General features: G+C 42.6%; 2 protein-coding genes across 8 annotated transcripts in view; one reads left to right on the plus strand and one right to left on the minus strand.

The window, feature by feature from the left end:
• LOC135973540 (uncharacterized) overlaps positions 1-22,618 on the minus strand; it is a 904,472-nt gene that overhangs the window by 410,307 nt on the left and 471,547 nt on the right. The gene's annotated exons all lie outside the window — the stretch shown is intronic.
• Positions 1-22,618, plus strand: part of COL4A6 (collagen type IV alpha 6 chain) — a 192,536-nt gene that overhangs the window by 121,939 nt on the left and 47,979 nt on the right. For all 7 annotated transcript variants that reach the window (XM_008170050.4, XM_065557287.1, XM_008170049.4 and 4 more), the window contains 10 exons: positions 1,120-1,254; positions 3,169-3,213; positions 8,810-8,926; positions 11,105-11,173; positions 14,923-14,958; positions 15,974-16,036; positions 17,167-17,202; positions 17,515-17,556; positions 18,752-18,844; positions 20,579-20,632. In XM_008170050.4, coding sequence (XP_008168272.2) covers positions 1,120-1,254; positions 3,169-3,213; positions 8,810-8,926; positions 11,105-11,173; positions 14,923-14,958; positions 15,974-16,036; positions 17,167-17,202; positions 17,515-17,556; positions 18,752-18,844; positions 20,579-20,632 — 690 coding nt within the window. The remainder of the gene's footprint in view (positions 1-1,119; positions 1,255-3,168; positions 3,214-8,809; positions 8,927-11,104; positions 11,174-14,922; positions 14,959-15,973; positions 16,037-17,166; positions 17,203-17,514; positions 17,557-18,751; positions 18,845-20,578; positions 20,633-22,618) is intronic.

Genomic DNA, 22,618 nt, shown 5'->3' on the forward strand with positions numbered 1-22,618 from the left:
CTCATTATTTCTTTGTGTCTCCCATGTATCTGTCTGTTTCTAGCTGTTGTCTCTTGTCTTATGCTTAGATTGTAAGCTCTTTGGGGGCAGGGACCATCTTTTTGTTCTGTGTTGGTACAGCACCTAGCACGATGGGGTCCTAGTCCCCTTGAATTAAGTGGAGTGACTCCTACTTTACACTGGAGTATTTGAACAAAGAATTGGGCCAGTAGTATTTATCAGATTGGTCAGCTGCCAGATCAGAGTTCAGCATTCTGCATATCCCCTGCAGGAGATGATGATATTGCAGCTGCCTAAAGCTTTTGCAGGACAAACATTATGCTCTGTGTTTTCTTTTTATGTAAACCCTTACAGAAGGTGAACACTTCCCTGGAAAATGTCATTCATGGCCTTTCTCTTCCTAAAGTTAGTCAGGATAGGAACAATGATGGTGCATAAGGGCTAGGGGGCATGACCTAAAATCCACGTATTGTCTACCAAGCAACAGAAGAGGACATTGGAGTCCCCACCGATCTTGAGCCAAGTATGGTGATAGTCTAACATCAATGTGTTTTCTGAGTGCAAGTCTTCTGATTGCATGTGACCCATGCAAGACTAAGCATTGTATTGCATTTCCTGGCGTCCCTCTGTTGTGTTTGATACCTTTTCAAGTACAGATGTTTTGTACTTATCTTTAAAGCTTGGAACTGGAGGGGTTAACCTCATCTAGAAGTAGTCATCCTGATTTCAAATGCCATCCTCCTCCATTGTTCCTACCACCTGATGAATTGCCAGAAGTCCTCCTGGAAAAGTAGGGTATCTCATTATTTGTGTAATTCACTCTTTACGCTTCAGTCTACATTGTCTGAAATACTTCTGATGAGTATTATAACCAACAATGTACAGGGGAACCTGGAAAAGTAGGGTATCTCATTATTTGTGTAATTCACTCTTTACGCTTCAGTCTACATTGTCTGAAATACTTCTGATGAGTATTATAACCAATAATGTACAGGGGAACCTTCAGAGATCTTTCCTGATCTGCCTACAGTCCTCTGGCCAGTGTTGTTATATTTGAGACATGCAGGGCATTTGTGAAGCATGGAAAATTTGACTTATCTCTTACTGTAACCCTTTCAGGGTCGACCGGGACCTATTGGGAACCAAGGACCTATAGGTGCTCCAGGATTTACTGGGCAAGAAGGTTTGGCAGGGGCAAAAGGTGAGAGAGGGGCAGTGGGCTCTCCAGGATCAGCTGGACTGAAAGGAGATAAGGTAGGTTCAGTAAGTGCTTTCCTCTTTTTCCCTGCAGTAGATGTGATCACAGCAGCTCTTTATGAGTGAATAAAAATAGTACTGGACTATCTCACTGCTGTTAAGTGGATATACTATTTGAGAAACATTTCCAGAGGAACCACTGTGTTTAGTCTGAGGGTGACAGTCTTGGTCACTGAATTTAGTCTGAGGGTGACAATCTTGGTCGCTGAATTATACAGGCTAGTATATACAGTCCAGCCTGTCATCTTCTGTTGGCTGATTCACAGCAAAATGGGCTTCAACATCGCATGTGGAGTCTTTTGTTTTACATAACCATCAGAATGTATTTTGCCCTGATATAAGTCACAAGAAGAGATGAAAGAATGGTGGGGCATTACTGGGATACCCCTAGAGGGAAATGTAACTGCCTTGCCTGTTTCAGACAGTCAGACCCTAGCAAAGTTAAGTGAATGATCATCATGTTGGGAGGTGAAATTCTGTGTTGGAAAGTGCAAAGTGATGCACAATGAGGGAATAATATATAAATTACTTCTACATCTTACCATGTTCTAAGTTAACTGTAATAACATCGTAAAAAGACTGGAGCATTATTGAACTCAGTGAAAACATCTTCTGAAAGGGCAGCCGTGGCCAAAATAGCAAACACAATTATAAGCTATATAAGGAATGGAATGGAACATAATACAGAAGATATTATCATGCTATTAGTGATCAGTTCTGTCACCCCACCTCAAAGGGGACAGAGCAGAAACAGAGGGCGTTCAGAGACAGGTGATGAGAATGAAACAAGACATGACCAAACCCTCATATTAAGAGAGATTGAAAAGATTGGAACTGTTTACCTTAGAGAGGAAACGAGTAAGGATTCAGAATAATGACTGGGGTAAAGGGCAGAGAGGGCACGGCTATTCAGCCTTTCTCCTAAGACAAGAATAAGGGGACATTCAGTGAAACTGAAAAGCAAAAGCTTCAAAACTGAGCAGAGGATATACTCCACCCCCCTTCCCACAGTGCACAAGTGTCCTGCGGAACTCATTGCTCCAAGGTGTTGCTGAGTCTGAGGTGGGCAGGATTCAAAACAAGGATAAAAAGAACATCTAGAATTTGAACAATAAGGGCTAAAACAATAATCAAGAGTTCTGGAAGAGAGAAACTCCCCTGCTTTAGGGCAGAAGCCAGCCTCTGACTATCGAGGATTAGGAAGAAACTTTCCCTGAGGGATGCTTATCCTGGAGCTGCCTGCTTTGCACCTTCAATTGAAGCAGCAAATATTGGCCACTATTGAACCACTTGTCCGCTCTGGGATAGCTGTTCCTATCATAGACCTTTTCTTTGACTATGGAGGTACATGCAACATCCAGCAGCTCTAACAGGTTGGCAGAGACAAGACAACGTTAATCAGTTGGAACAGATGCAGGAGTAATGTAAATTAATGTAATGTTTTGCATATTTCTCAGCTGGCAACATCTGAGAATAATGGTCTAGGCTGGTACAGACAAAATCGCAGATCCAATTGTAATATTTCTTGAAACATTTGTGAGGCCAGGATTTAATCTGTATTGAAAGCCATGTATTTTTAGCCTGGCATCACACTGTGCCCCAGAGGTGCAATAACAATTTGTGTTTCACTTTTAATATAGTGAGTGAAAACATTTTGGGGGCATTAATTTGGCAGCCTGTCTGCTGAGCATCCTCAGTTCCCATCTCGTTGACTGCAATGAAAATGAAGGAGCCTGGGTGCCTCGTATGAGACGTTGTACTCCTTTCACTGAGGATGTTTGATCATCCACCCTCCCAAGATGTAGAGTAAAAGAGTTACCTGGGTGATATATGGTACTATATAAAGAATAAAATGAGTGTGACTGACAGGCTGGTCCAAGTAAAGTATTACTTGTGCCCTCTTTCCTTTAGGGTCCAATGGGAGTTCCTGGATTTCAAGGCATCAATGGAATTCCGGTGAGTTTTTGTGTGTAAATATTTAAATATAAGGCAATTGCATTTGAGCACAGAGACAGCATGTGCAAGGGCACAATGCCAGGCTCATCCCAAACCTTTTCTATAATATTTATTATAATAATCTTAATGTAATTATTTTACCACTTTGTCTTCTGTTTGGGGTAAAAGGGGAGGATTGATTAGACTCCATAGGCACTCCATGTCATTCTGTAAGGGACTCCGATACCTTGATGGTGAGTATCAGATAAATGGACATTTGCAAGGGATACATCTGTGTTGTATAAGAACGAGAACTGAATCTGAGGCATGTTTGCATCTATAATTCAGCTTCACCAATGTTCGAAGGTGTTCACATCCGACATTTTAGTTCAGAACTATTTCTAGTAAACTCTTGTTGCAAGTGAAACTGCTAAATTGGAGTAGAGAGTACCTACAGAGATTCTTTGCGTCCCATACTTGGGGCTAATTAGTTCTAATTTGGATCTGGGCTGGCCAGAACATTTTGCCAATAAAACAGGAAAGAGGCAGCTACAGCTTTTTCCAGATAATGGAACCAAATACAAACTCTCCCCAGCTTATCCATTATATTTGGTTTCTTTTTCTTTAGAACTTGACAGAGAACTTGAATTTTTTTTTGTCAAAAAATTGTTTTCTATCAAACTGAATTTTCATCACAAATTCAAAATCCAGACTATTTTGACCTGCTCCACTCTGTTTTCTTGCAGCTCTTCTTGCATAGATGTCTTCCAGGTCCCTTCCTTATTGGTTCTGGTTTTGTAGTGGGTTTTTTTTTTTAAACTAATGCAGACTACCCCATTCTAGTCTTTTCTGTCTCTACATTATTTGGTTCACTCTGCATTTTTTCCCTGTCTGCATTCTAATTCTCTTCTGTTCTTTGTTGATTTTTTCCATCTTCTGTGTCCTTCCTTCTCCTCCACCATGTGTTTTCTCCCTCATTCTCTTTTCTAGAATTGATTAAATACTCAAAAAAATGACAGTTTCTGAAAATGTTTGTTGGAAATGAGCAGTTGGGACCTTGTGGGCTAGCTGTGCTCTGCTCCCTCCTGTTCCACCCAAGTTCCTCTCCCTGCCTTTACCGATTTCTTTCTTTTCTCCTTCCCCTGCTCATCTTTTGCCTGCTTTCTGTGCTCTTCTGCTCCCTTGCCACTGAGGTTTTTTTTTCTTTTTCCATCAGCCAATCTTCAAAATGTAACAAGACTGAGCTGTTCCCATAATATTGAATATAATTGAACACACTGTGGGAACAAGCTGTTCTCAGGGTGTTTTTTCAAATAAGGCTCTGGGGAGTGGGAATTCCCAACATGGGAGAGGGCGATACTGTTGTGGAGAGTGCCAGGTAGCTGGCAGCTACAGACATTCCAAGCAAAGGCTAGGGGAGTTAGACAAAGGGGATTTGAAACCTCATGCCTGTCTGGATCTGATCTGTTTTCTTTACAGCATCCTGCAGGTGGGTGAGTGGGAGGAGGCTGATTTTGCTCATTGTGAACACAGATTATTCAAGAGTATGGCCTTTCTTCCTCTGAACTTCAGACTGGATTGGAGCCATCTTTCCCTTACAGATGCAGAGAAGGGGCAGTGGAAACTTTAAAAGCAGTGCATTTTGTTTTCATTCTTGCTGCTGAGATAAATGGCTCCTTTTCATGGTGAAAATAGAGAATCCTGCTGCTTGGGAAAATATGTATAGTTCTCCAGTATTATTGTAATCACATTTCAGGATAGGGAAAAGCTTAGACTTGCTGTGAAATACATATCTACATTCATTATCGTGTGTGTGTGTGTGTGTGTGTGTGTGTGTGTGTGTGTGTATGTATGTATGTGTATGTAAAAAACACATTGCTCTGTGCACAAGAGTTAACACCATAACCACTCTTCTGATTATGGTGTGTGGGCAGGAGGGTGAGTGAGTGGGTGTGTTTTATCAGTACTCCAGGGGTTTGCCCAAAGGGGACTCCTAATGGTGACCATGTGGTAGCCAGCCGAGGTCGCCTGTGAAATGTTGGTAGCAGGTAAATCATGGTGTTGCAGTTGGGCTGATGCATGCCTTTGATCTAGTACATACAGCAGCCGCATGTGTTTATTAATTGTTAGCCTTAGACAGATTGTAGAAAAGGCTCTTAAGTCCTCCTCTCTACTGTATATGTTTAATTTTTCCCATGGGGATTAGATTCAAACACATCCCTGGCAAAGGTTTGGAAATAGAGATAGAAGATTTACATGGTTTTAGCTGAGTATACAGTACTCTAAAAGGAAATGTTTCTACAAGTCGTGAGTCATTGTCTGTGCCAGGAAACACAGACCTGGGGCAGCAAGAGACTATATTTTGATCTTGGCACTGGTCAGAAGTGGTCCCTTTGCTCTAATGATAAATGAAGCTGCTTATTAGATTAGTTTTGCATTCACTCTTGAGTGCATCTGTTTCTCTCTTCTTTTAAACATTTGTTGAGCTCTCCTGTTGAGATCGCCTTTGCACTAAGTCTGTCTGATTTAGAAAGTAACGGTGCCACAAGGACTCCTCGTTGTTTTTGCTGATACAGACTAACACGGCTACCACTCTGAAACCTGATTTAGAAAGCACGCTCTTCAGAATCACGGTGTTAGGGGAGAGAGACACGGAGAAAGCAGGGCTCTAGTGGGTTTGGAGGAACCGGTTCCCTTTTCTACTTCCCAGGGAACTGTTCCCTTTATGACCCCCCCCCCCCACACACACACACACTCTGTGTTAGCATGAGCCTGCGAATCATCCACCCTGCCATGCCATAATTACAAACTAAAGTTCTCCTGACTTAGTCTGTTGAGGTACCTGTTCCCTTTGTGCTGAGCTGGCAGATCTGGCAAAGCATGTGATAGCCGGAATTAGAGAAGGAGAGAGCAATGAAAACAATTAGTCACAATTTTTCAGGCCAAACGAGCTCTATTGATCAGTGGGGAAAAGATCTCATTTAAGGCTCGATCTGGAGATGATGGGTACCGGCACCGCTCAGTGAAGTTAGAGAGTTGTGGGTGCATCTCTCAAGATCAGGCTCTTAGAACAGGATGTCATAAATTAACTAAGAATACAGATCAGCCAGAAGGTAGGGAATCCTAGGCTTTTCACAGTCCAAAGGGAATGTATAATGTGTAGGTGTGATGCTTTTTCAGAAGAGGCTTTAACTATCTGACGTGGACATTATGGAGACTGATGCTACTATTTAAATTCCAAGTGCCAACACCTTGGTATTGTGTCACTGCCTGCCATTTACTTCACTCTACTTGTGCTATTTGCATGCACTGTCCCTTTTCTATAGGGAGAAGGAAGACATTAAAACAGTACTACACCAGTGCCTGATCCCTTCTACATAGGGCCAGATTCTGCCCTGAATTACGTCTGTACTATCCCATTGCTTCAAGTTAGTGAAGCTAGTCCAGGTTTATGATGGAGTGAATGAGATCAGAATCTGGCTCATCCAGTACAGAAGGTGTTAATAGGATGCTATGATAGAAATGAAGAGACCACTTACAAAACTTACAAAACCCTTCCGGTCCCCACAAAAGCAATGTGTCCCATAATTGCTGTATGAATCAATAGCACGTGTTGGGTTTGAAAATAAGAGCAGTCATGACCCAGTGTTTGTATTTCATTACAGAGGAGCACATTGACATAAGATATCTTACAGCCAAGCTGAAGATAAGCAAATTAACAGTGATTAGCGTGTTTTATTTTTTAAAAGATTATTTTGCAGGGAGCATAATGTTGTTGTATGAACTGTGGTCTGGGGCCTTGTCTATACACAAACTTTTGCATGGTTTAATTAAACTGGTTTAGGTATAGTAATGCAAAACCCTGTGTGGACACTCTTATTTCCCTTGCATGGTGTCAAGTATCAGAGGGGTAGCCATGTTAGTCTGTATCCACAAAAACAATGAGGAGTCCGGTGACACCTTAAAGACTAACAGATTTATTTGGGCATTAGCTTTCTTGGGTAAAAAACCCACTTCTTCAGATGCATGGAGTGAAAATTACAGATGCAGGCATAAATATACTGACACATGAAGAGAAGGGGGTGAGGGGTTTGGGGTGCAGGAGGTTGCTCCAGGTTGGGGGGTGGGGCTGAGTGATATGGAGTGCGGGAGGGGGCTATGGGTTGAGGCAAGGGGTTGGGGTGGAGGAGGGGGTCAGGGGTGTGGGATGGGGTTGGGGATGAGGGGCTCCAGGTTTCGGGGGCTCAGAGCCGTGGCAGGGGGTTGGAGTGTGGGGGGGCAGCACGTGGAGCCCTGTGGCACCCCCATCTAGTAGCTGGACCTGCTGGCTGCTTCCGGGGCATAGTGTGGTGCCCCAGGACAGGTAGGGACTAGCCTGCCTTAGCGCCGCAGCACCGCTGACTGGACCTTTAGCGGCCCGGTCGGTGGTGCTGACTGGAGCTGCCAGGGTCCCTTTTCGAGCGGATGTTCTGGTAGAAAACCAGACACCTGGTCACCCTAAGTGAGGCATGAGACTGAAAATTATGTGAATTTGGCTCCAATGGTCAAGCATGAAGAATGCAGGGTTCTGTAGCTTATTTTTCACTTCTCTTGGATGTGTCATTAATGTATCTAATGTTGCACCATAAAGATAAATCTTCAGGATGAATTGAAAATGGCTTGTGAAATCGTTCAGGGCTAGGGCCGTGGAGGCAGACAGAGCTGTTAAATATGTACTGCTCCCCTTCCAGTCACACAATGCTGCCTCTGAATGGCACAAATCTCATTCCTGTGGGAAGAAGGATGGAATAAGGAGACACTTAATACCCTGGCATGTTCTTTGATTGATGGTTCTGCCTGCCCTTGTATTGTCCACACAAACCCATATGTCACTCAAGATCAGAATATGGCCCTTTTAATTACTTTCTCTTCTTTACACCAGTGTAAATCGAGAGTGACTCCACTGTAGTTAATGGAGCGACCGCCGTGTAAAACTGGCGTGAGATCAGAATCAGGCTCATTTCCCTGGCTATTAACTGACCATTACAATGACTTTTGTTAAAGGCAATTAGTTAAAGGCTTTCGGGTCAGTGAAATAATTTGAACGTAGAACAGTTTGGAACTGTCAGTGCACAGCATTGTTGGGCCTATTCCTGCTCTAACTTGTATACGTTCAACTCCCCCGATGGCAACTAGGACTTACAAACCGCTGTGCACTGGGCCCATTGCCTGCTGTTTCCTACCAAATGTGCTGTAGTGCTTGCACTGTGCTGGAGTAATGTAGAATGAATACCGCCCTGCTAGGACCCCACAAACACAAGATGTTTGTGCTTCTTGTGACACCATCCCAGGGAGACAGATTTTAATTAATAATCAAATAAATTAAGCTAAGGGCTTTGCAGTCAGGTTCCAAAGTGGAGAGTGCAGGCCGATTAAGCTCTTACTACTTCCCTCTGCAGGCTTGACTTCCTTTGCAGGTGGGGGGAAGCTGCCACGTGGCAGAACTCAAGGGTGAACCCTAGATGTTCAACCTGTCTTTGTGTTGCACTGTAATGTGGTAGACACTGGGACTTGGGGGACAATATTTTTAATGCTAAAATACTGTGTGTAATTCATTCTCGCTCTCTCTTTCATACAGGGCCACCCCGGCCAGCCAGGGCCCAGAGGTTTTCCTGGACTTGATGGCTGCAATGGTTCTATTGGGAGTCCTGGCGTTTCAGGGTTGGATGGGTTTCCTGGTACACAGGGACCACCTGTACGTTCTCAGGCTAACACAGTATTTTCTGGAGCTCTTACTATTTACTAAACGACTCATGAATCCCTGGGGAATGTTGATAGTGTTATTTGAAATCAACTCATGTTGTTTCTAGGTGAATTGTTAAAAGAGTAACTATAGAAGATAAAATTCCTGAAGGTGGGTATGTTGCCACATTAGAATAAACCTTCAATCCCTGACAATCCTGACATGGACTTCAAGGTGAACAGGATTTAGCCCTTATGAGTTTAATTCTGTGAGGTGCTGAACGCTCTGAGGTCCCATTGACTGACCGTAGTAGGAATTGGAGGCACTTGCAGGATCAGCCAGAAGGCCCCAATTCAGAAAAGCATTTAAGTGGGTGCTTCAGTCCCATTGAGTCAATTGAATTGAATCATGTGCTTAAAGTGAAGCGTGTGCTTTAAGCACCCTTCCTGCAAATGGATGATTTCATGAACTGTGGTCTAACTCAGGAAATTGAGGCCTTAGGATACTTAGGAAAAATTACCAGCAGTTTAACAAGCTGAATGATTGATTTACTAGGTGTAATTCACGTAGCTGAAGTTGTGTACCTTAGATTGACCCCACACACATACACCCCAGGGTAGACCAGGGCTAACTGTTTGACTAGTATAATTCCACTTGACATCCTAACAGGTACTATAGTCTTGGCTTGCTCATTTCCATGGTACTGTTGGGAATCCATTAGCATTACGCAAGTCTGCATTAATCTATATTTGTTCAACAACATCAGCAAAAAAGACTAATGGTAAAATTTTCAAAAGCATCTACGTCTCATTGAAAGTCAATGGGATTGAGGCGCCTTAGTGTGTGAATCACTTTTGAAAATGGGACTAAAACTCTTAAATTACTTAGGCACTTTTTAAAATTTTACCCCAAGCCTTTAAATAAAGCATAAAGATATGGAATTATTTTCACATTGTAGACACAGAATGGGCTGGAAAAATTATCTTACAAACTTTACTCATATGAGTAATCTTAAAATCAGTGGAACTACTTTGCATGAGTAAGGCTTAGTCATGTGAATAAGGGGCGAAGGGGAAGAAAATATAGTTGGCAAATACGAGTGACACTATTAATGTCAATACACTGAATCTTTATAAAAAATGTGGTACCAATGTATGCATGTGTTGAACTCTGAAGTTCATAGGACACTGAAAAAACCTAAGCAATATGATCAGATTTAAGCAATGATTTCTAGAGAAGCCAATTTACTCATACATACTGTTCAAATTGCTTTTTTTTTTTTTTATAATCCTTGTAGGATTATATTTTTGGCCATAATTGTTGCTCTGCTCACTTATCTTCCTTCAAATTAAATTGGCAGTTAACATGAAATTACCTAAAATAAATCCAATAGGATGATTAAGATTAAGATCAGGTGGCATAACTAGAGCTATAAAATGAATTCATCCTGCATATAACTGCAGTTTCTTCAGTGGAGTTACCCCAGGAATCAAGTTGTCCCATAATGATTAATGGGTCAAAATTAAGTTTAATTCAGTGGTGATTGGTTCAACCCATCACAGAACAGATGAGTGTATGAACAGAGATGTTAATAATAGAGTTACATACTATCAAAGCATATGTTAAAAATACTTACTCTGGCCTTGTCTACACTACGGGGGGAGATGGATCTAAGTTACGCATCTTTGGCTAGGTGAATAATGTAGCTGAAGTCGACGTACTTAGATCTACTTACCGCGGGGTCCACACTATGCGATGTTGTCTCCCATCAACTCCCCTTGTGCTTCTCGTTCAGGTGGAGTACAGGAGTTGATGGGAGAGCGATCAGCGGCCAATTTAGCGGGTCAAGACCCACTAAATTGACCGCCAATGCATTGATTGCCGCGCGTCAACCCCCCGATAAGTGTAGACAAGGTTTCAGTTGTCTGAAGGCTCAGAATAAGAGAAAAATCTAAAGTAAATGGGGAGAATACCAGATAAAATTTTTGTAGAATTTGATTGAATTATAGCATGAAGATGCTTTGGTGTGAGAAGGTAAATATAAAGGGGTAGATCCTCAGCTGGTATAAATTGGCATAGGTCCATAGAGGAGGATCTGCCACAGTGTATTTTGCTGAAAAACATTTTTTCAAAAATTTTTTATACAGATTATAGAAAAATAGATTTGTAAATTCATTCTTTTAAAAACAGGGTCGCTTTGGTCCCAAAGGTCCCAAAGGAGATCCTGTGTATGACGACGGTGGCCCTAAAGGAAGTAAGGTAAGAATTGTCAACATGCAGGAGAAGACATAGCAGAAGAAACCTACATGTGCTCTGAATGTTACAGGGTATATACTGCAGGTTAAATCACTCACAATGTTGGGCAAGTTTGTCATGGGTATGCTTGGATGCAGAGGCACAAATTATGGCTTATGAAAGCAGGCCATAGCTTTATTTTTAACAACACAAACATTATTACACCGAAAACCTACAAGTACAGTAACACCTCACTTAACATTGTAGTTATGTTCCTGAAAAATGTGACTTTAAGCGAAACGATGTTAAGCGAATCCAATTTCCCCATAAGAATTAATGTAAAGGGGGGGGTTAGGTTCCAGGGAAATTTTTTTCACCAGACAAAAGACTATATTATATATATGTATACATAGTATAAGTTTTAAACAAACAATTTAATACTGTACACAGAAATGATGATTGTGAAGCTTGCTTGAGGTGGTGGAGTCAGAGGGTGGAAGAGGGAGGGTTATTTCCCAGGGAATGCCTTACTGCTAAATGATGAACTAGCATTCGGCTGAGCTCTCAAGGGTTAACACATGGTTGTTAATGTAGCCTCACACTCTACAAGGCAGCACGAATGGAGGGAGGGGAGACAGCATGGCAGACAGACACACACCCTGTGTGTGTGAGAGAGAGAGAGTTGCGCATTGCCCCTTTAAGTATGCTGACCCCACTGTGAGAACATTGCCTTTTTAGATCAGCAAGTTGAGACCAGCAGCTGCTGCCTGCAAGCTCCCTCCATCCTGAGCCATGTCGTGTCTCCCCCCGCTCTATGGAAATGGGATAAATGGGTGGCAGTAGCAGGGGGGAGGGGGACACCCTGATATTAGCCCACTTTTTTCCTCTCCCCCCTCCCCTCCGGCACAGCAAGCAGGCGGTTCCGGGGAGCAGCTCCAAGGCAGAGGGCAGGAGCAGCACATGGCAGTGTGGGGAGGGACACAGCTGAACTGCCGGCAATTGATAGCCTGCTGGGTGGCTGCGCACAGGGAACTTAGGGGAGTGGGGAGCTGATCGGGGGGCTGCCGGTCCACCCTGGTTCCAAGCCCCCACCAGCTAGCTGCAAAGGGCTGCTCTTTCTGCAAGCAGTGGACAAAGCAGGGGGCTGCCAAATGACGTTATAATGGAGCACTGCGCAACTTTATACGAGCATGTTCCCTAATTGATCAGCAATGTAACAATGAAACAACGTTAACCGGGACGACTTTAAGTGAGGAGTTGATGTACATAGTCCTTGCAACACAGATGCAAATTGTTTATCCCTCAGCAGGACTAATGTGCACCAACAGAACCGTGCTCACCATGTCCTATTGTCCCCATATAGTTACCAGACCATTGTTGTAGAGCACACCTATGGGCCTGGCACCTCTAATGCCAATTCCTGCACCAGCAGAAACCAACCATCCTCAAACTGAGAAAGAGGGACCTCCTGCAGGCTTGTCCTGCCTTGTGTGAAGCAGTGGCAGGAGCTTCTAGATGCAGGAATAACATGGAAGAGACCTTCTGTAGCAGCCACGACCCCTCTGTACATGGTCGACTTCTCTCTCAGATTATGTCTGTTGTGATAAAAAGCCAATGGTAGCCCTTGCCCTTAGAATTACAGAGTGAAATCCTGTGGCAAAAATTCCTATTGGCCTCAGTGGGGCCAGGATTTCACCCTGTCTCCATTAGTCAGGTAAAGCCACTGGATCACTGCTGAGCGTGACCAGCAAAATCTCTAGTGTATGTTAACATTACTCTTGCTGTTGGATTCCAAGCACTGCCCATTATCCCCATTGCTCTTTGCACTGGGATGTACCAACTGGTAAACCGTTATATTCTTCAAACACATGAACATTATGGACATGGTCCTGGCCCCAGTGAAGTCGGTGAGAGTTTTGCCACTGACTTTAGTTAGGTCAGGATTTCACCCTATGTGATTAATGAGGAACTGAGATGTTTTATATCTGAGGTAGAATTTTATATCCATAATTTTATTGCCAATGTAATGAACATTTAAACCATGGAATGAAAGAATCTGCTTAGCTTAACATTCAAGGATGTGTGTACATGTGCTCACATACTCTGATACATACATACATATATTAATTAAAAATAGAGTTTTGATTGCACAAAGAATACAGGATCTGGCCTGAATCTACACAGGGCTTAATACTTCCAGTGGGGTTCTGAATGGGTTGCATTAAAGCCATAGTGATTTGAAGGCATTCATTACCGTTCTGCATCCAGCCCTCGATATATCAAGTGAGAGAGAGCGTGTGTGTGTGTGTGTACGTACATACTCTGGTGCTACATAGATACTCACTACTAAGTTACTAGAACTAGTCGAAGTGGAAAAAATGTCTCAGAATTTTTTCTCCTTTTTTGGTCAAAGTTTTGAACTTTTCAAGCTTTTCTGACCAGTTCTATCAATTATATACGCTAACTTAGGATACGTCTATACTTACCCGCTGGTTCGGCGGCCAGCAATCGATCTTCTGGGATCGATTTATCGCGTCTTGTCTAGACGCGATAAATCGATCCCGGAAGTGCTCGCCGTCGACGCCAGTAATCCTGCTCTGCGAGAGGAGTAGGCGGAGTCGACGGGGGAGCCTGCCTGCCGCGTGTGGACCCGCGGTAAGTACCTTTAAGTTCAAACTAAGATACTTCGACTTCAGCTACGTTATTCACGTAGCTGAAGTTGCGTATCTTAGTTCGAACTGGGGGCTTAGTGTGGACCAGGCCTTACTAATTTTTATGAAATAGATAATTATTCATGAATTTAGATGTTCATGGAAAATCACCATCTGAAATGTTAATAGTGAAAGGTATATTTAGCAGTAAGCAGCACTTTTAAAAAAATACTTTTACTAGGGTTACCATATTTGACAAATAAAAAAAGAGGACCCTCCATGGGGCCCTGGCCCCGCCCAATTTCCACCCCAGCCCCGCCCCAACCCCGCCCTAACTCCGCCCCCTCCTATCTCCCACTCCCAGCCACGCGAAAAGGGCTGCCCGAGCGGTACCGGCTTCACGGTTTGCCGGGCAGCCCCCAGACCCTGCGCCCCTGGCTGGCGCTTCCGCAGCACAGCTGGAGCCCGGGAGGGGAAGCGCCCAGCCAGGGGCGCAGGGTCTGGAGGCTGCCCAGCAAACCGTGAAGCCGGTAGCGCTTGGGCTTCGGGCAGCCCCTATGCCTCCGGACCCTGCGCCGCTGGAGCCCGGGAGGGAAAGTGCCCGGCCGGCGGCTGGGGTCCGGAGGCAAGGGGGCTGCCTGAAGCCCATAGCGCTCGGGCAGCTCGGCTCTTAAACAGAGCCGAAGAGTCAGGGGAGGAGCAGAGCTGCCGCGGGAGGGGAAGTGCCCGGCCGGCATTTTCCCGGACATGTTTGGCTTTTTGGCAATTCCCCCCGGACGGGGGTTTGATTGCCGAAAAGCCGGACATGTCCGGGAAAAAACGGACGTATGGTAACCCTACTTTTACAAAAATACAATATTGTACTGGTCATTGTATAAATTTGATTTTTCTCAGTGTTGTCTTTGCTCAAACATAAATGAATGTAGTTGCCATGGTTCATGGCTTTTGGACTTCCTTCTCTGTCTGACCCAAATACATATTATTTAAGTATAAATATTTTTCTAATTACATGTGATCTAATATTTACTTACCTAAATATTTCTGTTTATATAAAATATAATGACCATGAATTATATTTTGTTGTTATAATGTATTTTTCATTAATTTATTTTTCATTTTTAGGGTGAAAATGGCCTTCCTGGATTGGATGGGATTTCTGTAAGCTATTTAATTTATTTTTGAAATCATGTTTTTATGAGTATTACTGAAAAGGAAAATAATACTTTCATTTTTAGGTCAATTCCCGCACACTATTAATTGTTTGCATTAATCAGCTTAGGCACATTTCTACTCAGTGGTCCAAATTCTGATCTCAGTAACATAAGTGTAAATCCAGAGTAATTCCACTGGCTTTTATTAAATTACTCCAGATTTGCACCATAGCAAAGGAGATTGGATTTTGGCCATACCTGCAGTCAATTTTACATTTAAAACCAAACACCCTTCTAATGCTAAACTCTGTAACAATGATTTTCCAGATAAACAAATGCTGATAATGACAATGAATTGTCATGTGTTTTAAATTAGATGCATTTTCCCAGGGATATTGTGTATGATGTTAAGACACACCCTGCCATCAGCTTGTCAGGATTTCATGAGGAAAGTCCTGCTCATTCTGTAGGCTTTTTAATCTGCTCTTCCTTGCAATTCCCATTCCATCACTGAAGAAGTGAAAGGGACGTTGCCAAGTAAAATTTGGCCTTGAATTAATATTTTGTAGAAGCAAATTTTTATCAAACATAAGACTAATGGAAATGGTTCCCTTATCTGTCACCATGCACCTCCTTCTTCAGATTTTGGAGGGAAAGTTACAAAATGGCAGAGCAGTGTCTTTTTAAGAGCCTAGTCTTGTGAAATGCTGAGCATCATCAGCTCCCAGGGAAGTACATGAATTTAAAGGTACTCAGCATCTCATCGAAGGTACTTGCTATCTCACGTGATGGACAAAATTAATGTTTGCTTTTGGGGTGAGGGTATTTGCTTTGTTAATGAATAGAAGCCAGTGTTGCATTCTGGTCTGTCTTCTTGTGTCTTAATATTTTCTCTTGTATTAAATTAACTGGGATCAGGCATCAGTGAAGGGCCGATAAAAATGGTGACAACTACTTAAATGGGAGGGTGGGACCTGAAGAGTTGAGTTTCTTAATACATTTCCTAAAACTTTTTCTGATAGGGTCCAAAAGGTTTCCCTGGCCCAGCAGGTTCTGTGGGTCCTATAGGATTGCCAGGTTTGCAGGTAAGGAAACCTTAACCTTTGTATTCAGTATTGTTAATAAAGTAGTGCTATACACAGGCATTTTTCCACCATTGCCCATTTTCATGTCCCTGAAATTGTTTGTTTTGATTACCTTCGTAAAAATGGTGATTTAGCTATAAAAACCTGTATGGCTATTAAACCTAAGTGAAAATCATTGCCTTTGAAAATGTAATAAAAACAGGAAAGATTTCAAATTTGCAATAATAGGAAAGCTCCACTCACCCTCTTCATCCACCTTGGTGAACCCATTCCAGTGCAGACTCACTGCATGGAACCTAATATTGGGAACAACATATGTAGTTGGCCTTGTAAGTACAAACTGGACAAGACCGCATGACACAACACTCAAAATGGGAGGAGAGGAAGTTGGATCCACTGTAGAGCAAAACTGACCATGTTTATACAAGAAGGGATTGCAAATGGAGCAGCATCACTTTTAAATACAGAATATTTTTGAATTCAGAGTATATTGCAGGCACTAGAGTAAAACTTCTGCTCTTTGTATGGAGTATTGGTCAATAAGGCCCAATCCTGCAAACACATGCATGCTTGAATTTACTAATGTGAGTAGTTCCTACTCATGGTAGCAAAACTTTAAGCGTTTGCATGTTCAGGCCTAAATCCCCATGCAATATCCTGAAAAATCACCTTTGATAGGGATGCATTCAGGAGACTAGGATTTCAGTTTGGCTCGTGTAAAAATGCAATAAACTGCAACAACACCTGTCATTTTTTGAAACGAGTACAATTTGGGGCCATAGATGCTGGAACTAGGGATGCTGGGGGTGCTACTGCACCCCCTGGCTTGAAGTGGTTTCCATCATATACAGGGTTTATAGTTTGGTTCGATGGCTCTATACAAATTGTTCCAGCACTCCTTTTTGGAGCTGTAGTTTTCTTCAAATTGTTCATTTTAATTTATCACAATGACAATGTGCTTTCCTGGCCACTAAAACCATTGAAGGTCAAAGCCCACTGATGTCAATGGGCTTGGGTCATCCTCAACTGAGCAGCACCCCAAAATTATGTTAAACACCCAGACTTTTTTACATAGTTTGCATCCAAGTTTAAGTTAAAATAAATAAAAACTTTATCTTGTTCATATTTAGGGGCCAAAGGGTGCAATGGGGCCACCAGGACCAAAAGTGAGTACCTTCCCTTCATGTCTTCTTTTCATACCTGAGTCCTAAAGAGAGAAACTCCAGGTTTTTTGTGGGAGTTTATTATTTTTTATCATAGTTTCTTTTTTCATCCACTTAAATGTAAATATTTTATACCCTTGGTTGAAAGATGCTAACCCAGGCCAGGATTTAGCAAGTACTTATTCATGCGATTAAGTCCCACTGAAGTCATATGCTTGAGTGTTTTGTTGAATTGTCACCCTAAGAGCTAATTTGTCATCGTCGTCATCTTCTTCTTCTTTCTTTATTCATTAATTCTTACTGTTTTTTCCTCAGGGTAATATGGGATTAGGTTTCCAAGGAGAGAAAGGTGAAAAGGTAAGTGGAACTGATTCACTTCTGTAGAGAACTACAAAAATAGTTATCCATAGTCCTACATGTGCCCACTAGAAATCTCCCCTTCAGACATGAGTCCTCAACTCTGGCATTGAGAAATTCACTATCTGTTATTTGGCCCTGTGTTGGTAGTTCTCACAAAGGGGATAAACAAACAGGAGGTGACCTCCCAAGAAGAATTTCTACTAGGACACTTACTACCATGGTCAAGAATTCAACCCAGATATATTTAGAAGACAAAATGGAGTCCGAATAGGAGGAGAGTTAAGATTGCAAAGGGAGTGGGGCTAGAGTTTGGGAAGCATTCCTACAGCTGGAAAGGCAGTGGCGGATAGAGAGGAGAATGAGAGAAAATTCTTCAATGCCCTGATCCCGCATGATGCTGAGCATCTCCTGCAAGGAAGGACTCCACTGAGAGATGATGGCCCTCAGCACCTGTCAGATCCTTATCCTTCGTTCCATTCCATTTCTTAATTTAAACCCTGTTAATTTAAACCCATTTAGCTTGGTGAATATAATGGGTCATATTCTGGACTGACATAAATTCTGTACAGGCCCATTGTCCTTGGTGGGATTTACCTGGCATGCACACAAGTGCAGAACTTGACCCGCTAGAGCCTCGCAGGGAGAAATTTTTCAAAAGTGCCCAGCATTGGCCTGACTCTGCTCCCATTGTGGCCAGTTTACCTCAATGGGACCAGAGTCAGGCCAACACTAAGTGCTCTTGAAAATCCCACTCTGCCCAGTTGTTGGGAAGCGTGGGGAGTGATTACGTGATTGGGCTTTTTCCTTCACTTCTCCTCACATCATCTGCTTCATGATGTTTTGTGTTTGTTACATCCCAGTCTTTCTAGTTGCCTTGCCTTTCTGTCATTCATTTTCATCTCTTCTGTATCTGGCTTTAGGGTTTTTCTTGTGTATTTTTCTGTTTGTTCGATAACTGACCTTTCTTTTTCTTACATGCTTTTTTACTTCACACTACTTTAATACAATGCATTTGTTCTTGTTAATTTGCAGTCTGACCTTTTGGCTTTCATGGCTAAGCTCCCACATCAGCCTTAGTACTTTATATTGTGCATGCAAGGCCTGAGTTGAGTGGCTTTCAGTGAATCATGGGTCACTCACCTTAGATCTAAGATGTTCTGCTTACATTAATATCTTCCCCAATTGTCAACAGGGAGATGTCGGGCCAACTGGCCCTGCAGGTCCACCACCATCCACTGGGATACTAGAGTTCATGGGATTTCCAAAAGGGAAACCAGGAGTAAAGGTTTGTAAACTCAACTCTACTGGAAACAATGCTGAATTTTTCCTTTCCTTGATGCTAAGGCTGAGTGAAGCAGCTAGACAATCCTGGGGCTATTCAAATCCTGCATGGATTGGTTCCCGAAGGTGTTTGCAGACTGAACTTTGTGACTTGGTTTGTGAGAGGATAAGAAATGAACTTGTCCCTGCAGGTTCACTTAGAGGGTCAAAATATGGCAGTGAGGGGGGAACATTTCCCTCTTCTTGCCCACACACATGGGCTTTCTCTCTCATTTCAGCCATCTCCAACCTCAGAAAGATTCTTCAAATAGAAATAATTCTCTGTGTAAAGGAATACCTCTGCATCAAAACAAGCAGCAGCCCATTTTCCAAACACTGGGCCTAATCTGATGCTCATTAAAGTGAATGGAGATACTTCCAGTGACTTCAGTGGACAAGGGTGCAGACCCAGCTTTGACAATATTTGTAGCATTTTTTTCAGTAATTGGCTACGTTTGCTCAGAGTTGAGACACATGTTGTGGGAAATATACTATTCAACTTCTGTTCCCTTGGGAAAGGCAAAGATTAGCAACTTGTCTTGCCCTCCTGTGATCGTTTTGGATTGTAAAACATGGGTTGTTTGCCTGGCGTAAAAATGAAATTTGGTGATTATATCTCAGTTTTTGTTGTTGTTTAAAGCCACCTGTTACACAGTCCAAGCTAGCTGTGCTGTATGTTTCTGCAGCTCTACGAATGATTAACTGAGCTAGGATCTAGTTTTGCAGGTGAATAAGGACTGATCAGTACTTTTCTGCACTACTTTTTAAAGTGACTTAAATCTTTTTGAACTGAAATCTCCTGACACTTGGTTCAGTTCATTACGGTGGATGAGAGAATCCAAGCCTCCCAGAAAGAGGAATCTTAAGCCTACCTAAGTTCTAAATCTTAAAAAATGAATGCACAAAATTAAGAGCTATAGCTCATTTCTGCTGGATCTGTGAACTGTGAAACCGCATTAACCCAAGCAGAAAACCTAATCCTCTTAGAAAAATAAATAAGGAAGAGTGAAGCTGTAGCTCTTTTGTTGTTGTTGTGCTGCACGTTGGTCAAAAATAATCAGATTCATGTGCTTGATTGTACTATCCCAGAAAATTATTGAGATATATATTTAGCGCATCAGTATTTCTATAAATATAATCAGGAGCTGGGATAAATCCTGCAGTCCCTACTCCAGCTTAACTGCCAAGGACTGAGTGAGGGCTGCAGTTTTTGGGCCCTAGATAGTCTCATTTGGGGCCTCATTCTGATCTCACTTCTAACTATATATCAGGAGAAACTCCTTGTAGTCGGTGCGAGTTCGCTGGGGTGAGCTCAGACCCAGACCTTCCTGTTGGATTTCTCTGCCTCATTGTTGGTTGTGTGACGGTAAGCATAATTGTGAAGATGTATGTTTGTAAGGCTTGATCCTGCCCAAGCTGATCACCTCCCAGGAGGTGCTGTGCACACTCAACTGCTATCAACTTCCATGATAAATGAGGGTGCTGAGCACTTTGCAGCATTGGCCGCTGGGCTTGGAGTTTTCCTTCCAGCTATGGGCCTCCATCTTATGAAATCATCTGACCGAGGAGATGAGGGTGCACTGGGTGACTGTAGATTGTCCATCTCAATGTGCACTTTCAGTGAGCAGGACAAGCCTCTTTTTTTCATCTCATCCCTTTTATGACTCATTCACAGTGTCTGTCCTTTCCTTGTTGGCAGGGTGAGCCGGGCCCTAAAGGATTCCCTGGGAGTAAAGGATTCCCTGGCCCTCTGGTAAGGCTGATTTTTTAAAAATATTCAATGTTAATAGGTGCCTTGGTGCATTTGAAAATCCCACTGGTTGCCGATTTGTATCTTTAGGCCCCTCCAAATCTTTGAAAATCTGGTTGTAATGCCTGTGGGTTTTGTCCCTCGAGTGGAAATGTATCTGGGGGCTCTTTCTTACACAGATATTGAGACAGTGGTGCTCTTGTGCAACGGATATTACAGTCACTGAAATGCTTTAATTTCGTACACTGGATCTGCAGTTTGCAGAGGCACTGAAGATAAAGTCATCACAGCCCTTCACGTGGCCACTAGATGGCACCATCTCTTAACATTCCTTTGCTGTTACAATACACTAAAAACTCTACTTTCCTCTAATGCTACTTAAACATAGCTTTTCTTTATTTAGTTTTAAAGTTACAATGCACTGAGCTTTAATACTCAGTAACTCCATGCTTTGTAACAGCCCCCGTGTCATACGTGAAGAATAACAACAGCTTTCCTCTTTATCAGGAGGTTGGGAGGTTGTTTTCCCCAACCTCAGCCTTTTGTAAACACAGTATCTTTAGTAAAATTGAAGGGACAAATATTTTGTGAAGCTTCTGAAGCATAGAGTAAATTGTTTACAAATCGCTTCAATATATATATCGATAGAGCTGTGTGTAAAGGAAATGTGTACTGGCATCTGTTATTCTAAACACAGGTTTTTTTATTAGGCTTCTTAAATACAGGGCTTAAATTCAGCTGGAGCCATCCGGAGCAGATATTTTCAAACCCATGGGAGCCTCAGCGCACCCCGCGGGGCAGAAGCCCCAAGATCCCTTGCCCCACAGCTGTTGCCTGAAAGGGTATGGGGGGCTCCAGGAAATAATCTCTGAGAATTTAAGCCCTGCTTGGACATATTCCATTTCCCTAGTTAAGGGAGGGAGGGAGAGAGAGAGAGAGAGAGAGAGAGAGAGAGTGTGTGTGTGTGTGTGTTTATCTTGAGTAGTCCTGTCTGAGTCAATGGGACTGCTCCTGTGTGTAAAGTAAAGCATGTGCAAAAGTGTTTGCAGGATTGAAGCCTGAGAAGTTCTTAGTCACTGCAGCTCTCACTGAAATCAAGGCTTGCCACACCCCTGGATTTGATCCCTATTTTTGGGGGGGGGGGGCAGGGGAGGGGAGGAGGAAGAGAAGGGGAGTCCTTAAATCTGTTTTCAAGTGTTGAATGTGAAACTGCTGTGTCATTCCTTTTTACACTGTAAAAGGACAAAGGGGCTCTCTGATTCCTGCACTGAACTGTTGTTTGTCAAATTTCAACCAGCTTTTTACATCTAAGAAATAGATTTGAATCTACTTTTTAATGGCGGAGGTGATACTGAATTGCAGTCAGAAGATTCTGCTGTTATAGTTTATAGAGTTGGGTTTTTTCTATTGAGAGGCAGCATAGTCCAATGCATAGTTTGCTAGATTGGGAGTTTGGAGACAAATTCAGTTCCCAATTTTGCCACTAATTTGTGTGACTTTGTGATCTTTAAATTCTCTATGCCTTAGTCTCCTCATCTGTAATTAAAGTTAATGATATTTACCCAGGTTCCTAAAGTGTGTTGAGATTCACAAAGTAGAAGTGCTGTGTGAATGTCAAGTAACATGTTATGATTCATTAAGTTATTGTATTGCTGTAACTTCTGTTCATGGAATTATTGATGCAGTATCATTGCAGACTTCTTCTCCTTGAGTAAGTCAGTGGGCAGCATTTAACATGGCACTCAGATGATTGCTAATGATCTCTCCTGGCACAGGACCCAGGGAGTAGAAGATGCACCATGGACTCACAGTGCTTCCATTGTGCCTTAAGGTTATAAGTAGGTAGGATTGGTCTGTAAAACTTCAACAGAACAGTTCTCCGTCGGAGAATGCAGTTTTGTTGAAATGCTTCATGGACTTGTGTCGATTTACCTGAAATTCCATTTTGGGGGGGTGGGGGGTGGGAAGGGAAGAGTTCTGACAATCTCA

The sequence above is a fragment of the Chrysemys picta genome, chromosome 9 (assembly GCF_011386835.1).
Source record: "Chrysemys picta bellii isolate R12L10 chromosome 9, ASM1138683v2, whole genome shotgun sequence".
Classification (NCBI taxonomy): Eukaryota; Metazoa; Chordata; order Testudines; family Emydidae; genus Chrysemys; species Chrysemys picta.